Source organism: Aptenodytes forsteri, unplaced genomic scaffold, assembly GCF_000699145.1.
Source record: "Aptenodytes forsteri isolate BGI_AS27 unplaced genomic scaffold, ASM69914v1 Scaffold249, whole genome shotgun sequence".
Lineage (NCBI taxonomy): Eukaryota > Metazoa > Chordata > Aves > Sphenisciformes > Spheniscidae > Aptenodytes > Aptenodytes forsteri.
In genome coordinates this window covers 2,820,686-2,826,553 of record NW_008796188.1, presented here as the reverse complement: position 1 = coordinate 2,826,553, position 5,868 = coordinate 2,820,686, and the positions used below count along the sequence as shown (strand labels likewise).

Sequence of the window (5,868 nt, the reverse complement as noted above, 5' to 3'; positions counted from 1 at the left end):
CAGCCACTACCAAATCCTCAACATCTGAACTCTTCTGCCACTGTAAGTGGCATGCTTTATCTTAAATTCACGTATCGGGTTATTGCAGTTGAGGAGTTTTTGTTTGAACAAATCAAAAAAGATGACATCCTGTTTTCCGAAACCTCAGATGTACTTTTCAACTTTGACACGATACCGTGATGTTCTCCTTTCAGACCTAGAGACTGCAACCTTAGATAAAAACATATGGGATGCTTGTAGCCATTATCAGGCCATTTCACGAGTCTGTCAAGTTGTCGTCATCTGGTGAAAGCACTGAATCTTCCACTTCGTTAGATGAGTTTTCTCATTTCTTCCATTACTTAACTTTTAGCATATAAACGTTTAGCTATTTTGTATTTTACATTTAGAAACTATCTTGCATGATCGGCTTTCTTAAGAAGGAAGATGATTCTTTCTGAAATTGGTTCATTAATTTGACATACAATCCGCTTCCCAGAAGCCTTTTGCTCTAATCTTGGTAATGTATTCCGTTCAGCAAGCCATGCTCTTCCACCCAGTCATTTATAGCCCTCACTCACTCAATTAGCCTGTTTTTCTACATAGCTGCATAGAAGTCCAGTCGCCCTCCCCTGCCTGTTCTTTCTGCCCGCCTGGAAGCTTCTCTCCCTGCCACCCCCAGAGCACCACACATCTTGGGAAGAGCGTTTGCTGGACTCTGAATTCCTGAGGATCTGTAAGTTGATGCAATACCATGAGCCTTCTTGCCACAAACTCGACATTCCTCCCTCTAAGGCCTGACATTTAGACATGCATGCCTGAACAAGTCTCGATAACAATTCCTTCCCCATCCCTTCTCTGCTCTCCCCCATTCTCCTGCCATCTGGGAGCAAGTCTGAAAAAATAATTCCTTCCACAGAGAAAGGTCAGCACCTAGAAACAGTCTTTTTTTATGATACAGACTCAATTTTAAGCCTGTGCTATGTGATAGCATCTGAAGCTAACTTCCTCCACAGTCCACTCCCTTCCCCAGTAAGTCTCTTGTTAAGTTGTTCCTTATCCCCATCTTCAGCTACTCCCAAAAAGAAAGAATGGGAAGTTTTTTTTTTTAAAAAAAATCAAATAAAAAAGAGAAAGACTCGAACAATGGGGAACAGCAACACGCATACAAAAGCAACAGTTTTGTTCAGTACCCAAAGACTGACTTTAAAGTAAGGTATTGCTCTCTTCATGTTACCATATTGAAACAGGGAAAAGAATTACACTCAGCCCATGCCAAATAGCATTACAATTAGTCACAACTGTGCAATATGCTTTTTGAGAGATGCAGAGGGAAAAAAAGCATCAGACTTTGCATACGTGCTCTCCACTGCAGCAAAAAAGACAGCCATTAGGAGGCAAAGCAAAATCACACGTATCCAAACGCACTCCTGGTCCTCACCTTATTGGCTCTAATCTGCTTGTAAATGTCCGTTTGCTGCCGGATTCGGTATTCCAGGTCCGAGACGTGGGCTTGGAGCCAATTCCAGCGACTGACGATGGCTGCACGGTCTGCTGCCCATCTCCACTCTGCCCTTCGCCTCCTGGAAAAACAGAGAGGGGAAGGGGGGATTATTTTGAGTGTGATTTTAATTATACAGCCCACAAAAAAACCTAGCAGAACTGACAGATAGATCAAAAGCTACATACTGAATGGCATGACTGATACCATCTAGCCACTGCTAATAACTACCAACCGAACTACAGACATGCTATAAAAGCCATGCCTCCGCAGAGCAATATTAAAACAACTTTTGGTACCCAGTGATTGAAGTCTTGCCTACGCAAGCGTTAAGGCTTTATTCCACGCTTAGCTGAACCAGCAGCTCCAGTCCTACCTGGCCACATCTGCCAGACCCACTTTGCCAAGTCCTGGAGAAAACAAAACCCATCTGCCCTCCCTTCCTCGACATAGCCTCTTTAAAAAAAGACCTCTGTCATCAGTCACAAAATACGCCTGAACACCAGCGCGTACCACGTGGCCACAATTAAAACTCCGTGGCAAGTTTCACAACGCACCATCATTCGGTTTTAAGAGTAACCACTGTTTGGAGATGAGCAACAGAGCTAACAGCGCCTTGCACAAGCTGCTCCCCTGCAACGAGGTGTTGCAAAGGAAAGCGGGCAACAGTAAACCTGATTTCTGCATCTGATGGCTTGACTGAGCAAACAAAGAAGCCAGGAAAAAACATCAGAAAATTACCAAGTGAACGACGACTCCTGATCTCCGGGGCTCAGGGGCGCAACGTGAGAGAAGGCGAGCATGTGTGGGTGCATGGGGGGAACCCACACACTTTGCAACTCTTGACTGATTTCCTACCTTCTTTATCTCTGCTGCAAACACAAAGTACGGTTCTGCAGGAGCATAAATATGCTTTCACTAGTGCATGGACTACACCATTGCATTTTACGGGCCACTGTTACAAAAACACCCTTACTCTCTACTACCACATTCCAGCAGAAAGGAACACAAAGACGGTAAGGTACATATAAATCCATGGCTCCAACTCTCCCACATTAGAAGCCATAATATTATGAAAATATACCCTAAACATCCCGATTCCGGTGGATAAATATTAAGGCTACCCAGAAAGGAAGAAAACCACAACATGGTGCAGAAACAAAGCATCAGCAGAAAGTGCATGCACAAATCCAGTGCCACTGCACAAAGCCTTTGCCACATCTGGATGTTTGGCAATTAAGAAATGAATCACAAAATAATTCCCTTTGCCCATCTCCCCCCTCCTTCGGGAGCATTTTTGAACCCAGCGAGAGCAGACGGGGCAGGGGAGCCACAGCAATGTCCAGGTTTTTCCTCCAAAATCTAACCAAGAAGTCTTCTGCTGAGATTAACCCGTTTCAAAGCTGAAACCAGCCATTACAGCAAAAGCAGCACGTGGTAAATGAGATTTACTAGTGAAGCACCCCCAGCTGCAGAGATGGTAAGCAGCAGCAATAATCAAGTTCTTAAAAAAAAATCTACACCTCCTATGCATCTGCCCTTATTTAGGCGTACTGCTACCAAACGCACTTGCCTCACAAAAAAAAAAAAAAGAAAAAAAGAAAAAAAAGCAAGCACCAGGGTTATTACAAGCTTCGAATCAACTAATAGAAATACCCTGAAAAGGAGGAGTTGGTTCCTTCAAACTGCAAGTGAAACCCACAAATTTAGAACAAGACACGTTCTCCATATTCTTGCTGGACCTCCCGGCTGCGTGGGCGGCATCGCTTCAGTGCCAATCTAGATGAGGCCAGATTTCCACCAAAATGGGCAATTGTATCCACTGCCTACAGTCCTCCCAGCCCTCTCCGAGACCATTTTCAAAGCACTTTTAGGAGCTTAAGTCCTTCTCTCTGGGATATTTCCCTGTGTAAAGTACCTGCTCTATTTTGCTCAACGCTGACCTTACGTTTGGTGGAAATTTTAGTATTTATTGTAGATGGATGCCACAGCAAGGCCAGATCTTAATCCTCCATCAGTTAGGAGGATACAGTCAGCAGAGCCCGAGACAAAAGGCAGCCAAGGCAGCTGAGCACCGGGGCTGGGTAAAGGTCTGACATACCCTACCAGCAAGGCAGAGTGACCACAGGGTTAATCTGGTTTACAATGGGCTGAGCAGTTGCCAACACCACCCCAGCATCACCCGATCACGCAGCTCTAATCCAGATCTCCGGCCCAGTCATGCTTTACTCTGTTCCAAGAAGGATAACGCCTTGCAAGCGTTATAGTCCCTCCTCCCCACAAGGGACCTCCAGCCTGAGCCTAAATGGCACGAAATCCCCTCCACGACACCGGAGGGCAGAAAAGCTGTGTTTGGGAAGCAGATCTCCCTTATCTCGCAGAGACGTTTCTCTGAGCATCGCTGGAAAAGTGGCGCTGCTCTGACTCAATCACCTGCAAGATTGACAGCGTTTTCATGTCATAGTTTCCCACAAGGCTTTCCAGAACACGTTACTTCTCTGCCAGCCAAGTTTCAGTGAAATTCTACCATACTCTCATTTCAGAAGCTAAGAATAATTTTACTGGAGAAGAGTTCATCTTTTTTTTATAGCTTTAAAACAGGAAAGACCTCTGCAATGACTGTGTCTGCTTTATGGCATCTTCAGCATCTGTGGATGCAAAAGACTGTCCGAACCCCTAGAAAGTTTAGGGCTCTAAGCCAGATCTCAGCAGGCTTCAGTTTGCTCTCTGGGGATCCACGTAGCATCGGGACTTGTTTTTAGAAAGATCAAAAGCTGCTGAGAGCACCTCCCAACTGCCAGCTCCTTTACCTCCCTCTGCAATGTTATAAAGCACCTATGCCTGCGCCGTTAAATACATCTCATTCTTTTGCTCAGACTACACAGAAATTGAGATTAAGTACAAAAAACACTTTACACCCATTCAGATTCCTAAGTGGCAGGGCAGAGTAAGCAGCAGCAGCAGACCTGCTCTTCACCTTAAAATCAGGACACATCCTACCCCAGAAAAACCCACTGGATTTAAACCAAAAATAAACCAAGAAAGCGAAACAGTAACATATACTTCATCCTCTGACACCCTGCAGCATAGGTGGAGGAGGGGAAGATACATAATGATGGCTCAGCCACACTTTCCAAAACAGTATTGAGCGTAGTGTGGTCCTCTATATTTAGAATTAAGCCTTTTTCAGAGCCTGTTCAATTACACCCTTTGCTGCGATGTGCTGTCAGCAACATTTATGTTTTCCTCATGTAGATCAGCTTTTGGATAACAAACTGTGTAGCTTCTTCAGCTTTAATCGCTATACAAATACTTTGCAAGAATGATTATTTTCTCGACCAGCACTAGAAAGTAGCAACCACACACAAAATACAGCATCTGAAGTTGCTGCAGTCAGCACCCACCGTCACCTGAAACCTCAGCCAGACACCATGCTCTGGGGGGAGGGAAAGCCACTTCCTTTCTTTCTAAACATTAGGGACTTTAAACATGACAATTAATAAAAGCGTTCATTGCACTTGCCCGAAACTGGTTTTGGATTAAGCCAAAGACGACGACCGAAGAGATGGCCAGATGGTTGCAGAGAGCGGTGTTGCTGCAAGCGGGCTGCATGGCTCATCTTGAGAGCGGTCTTGCCCTTTGAGAGGCAAAGCTGGCGCGAGGAATAATTTGAGCAGCAGCAGCAAAGCAGTTAAACCCTTCATCCTCCAAGGGAAACCGTTCATCATGCTGCTGCACGAGTGTGCTCTGTGCGATTGCAAGCGCTTGCACAAAATAGGCTACAGAGAATGGCACGGGACAGCTGGGACAGGAGGGTAAGCTCATGAAACAGCACAGAAAATGAATTATTTAGGAGCCCAATCCTTTTAAAAAACAATTTGCCAGGTAGACTCATTCCCCTTCTGCAGGCACCGGCGTGCGCAGGAGAGCGGCCTCAGCAGACGACGCGACGGGAGCGACAGCCACCCTTGGCCCGCGCGCGCCCAGCTGGCGTGACACAGCTTGACCGACAAGGACAGCGTCCTGCAAACTTAAGCAGATGGTGCTTATTGTAAATAGTGCGTGCGCGCAGAATTAGCAGCCTTACGTCTCCCCGCGCGGAGGGAACCTGCACATGCCCGGAAGGCGCCCAAGAGGGCCGGGAGGCTGGGACGGAGGAGGAAGAACAAGCGGGGAGCCGAGCCAAGCTCAGCCCGCAGGGTTATGAATACAGCGGGAGGATGCAGAGCTTCACGGGAAGGGGGTGAGGGAAGAACGGGATCTCTCTCCGCATCCATGGTGGAAGACCTCAAATCCTGCCTTTTGTGGCCGCAGCCTGAAACCGGTGCTGACAGCTCCTGCCCTGCGGTGCCGGGCTCCCAGATGTGCTGTACTGCGGCCGCCTCTAC

At 46.6% G+C, this 5,868-nt stretch overlaps 1 protein-coding gene across 3 annotated transcripts in view; it reads right to left on the bottom strand.

Annotated features, from left to right (window-relative positions):
• The window catches only part of KANSL1 (KAT8 regulatory NSL complex subunit 1), an 83,149-nt gene that overhangs the window by 29,218 nt on the left and 48,063 nt on the right, over window positions 1–5,868 (bottom strand). For all 3 annotated transcript variants that reach the window (XM_009287902.2, XM_009287903.2, XM_009287904.2), the window contains exon 2: window positions 1,421–1,562. In XM_009287902.2, coding sequence (XP_009286177.1) covers window positions 1,421–1,562 — 142 coding nt within the window. The remainder of the gene's footprint in view (window positions 1–1,420; window positions 1,563–5,868) is intronic.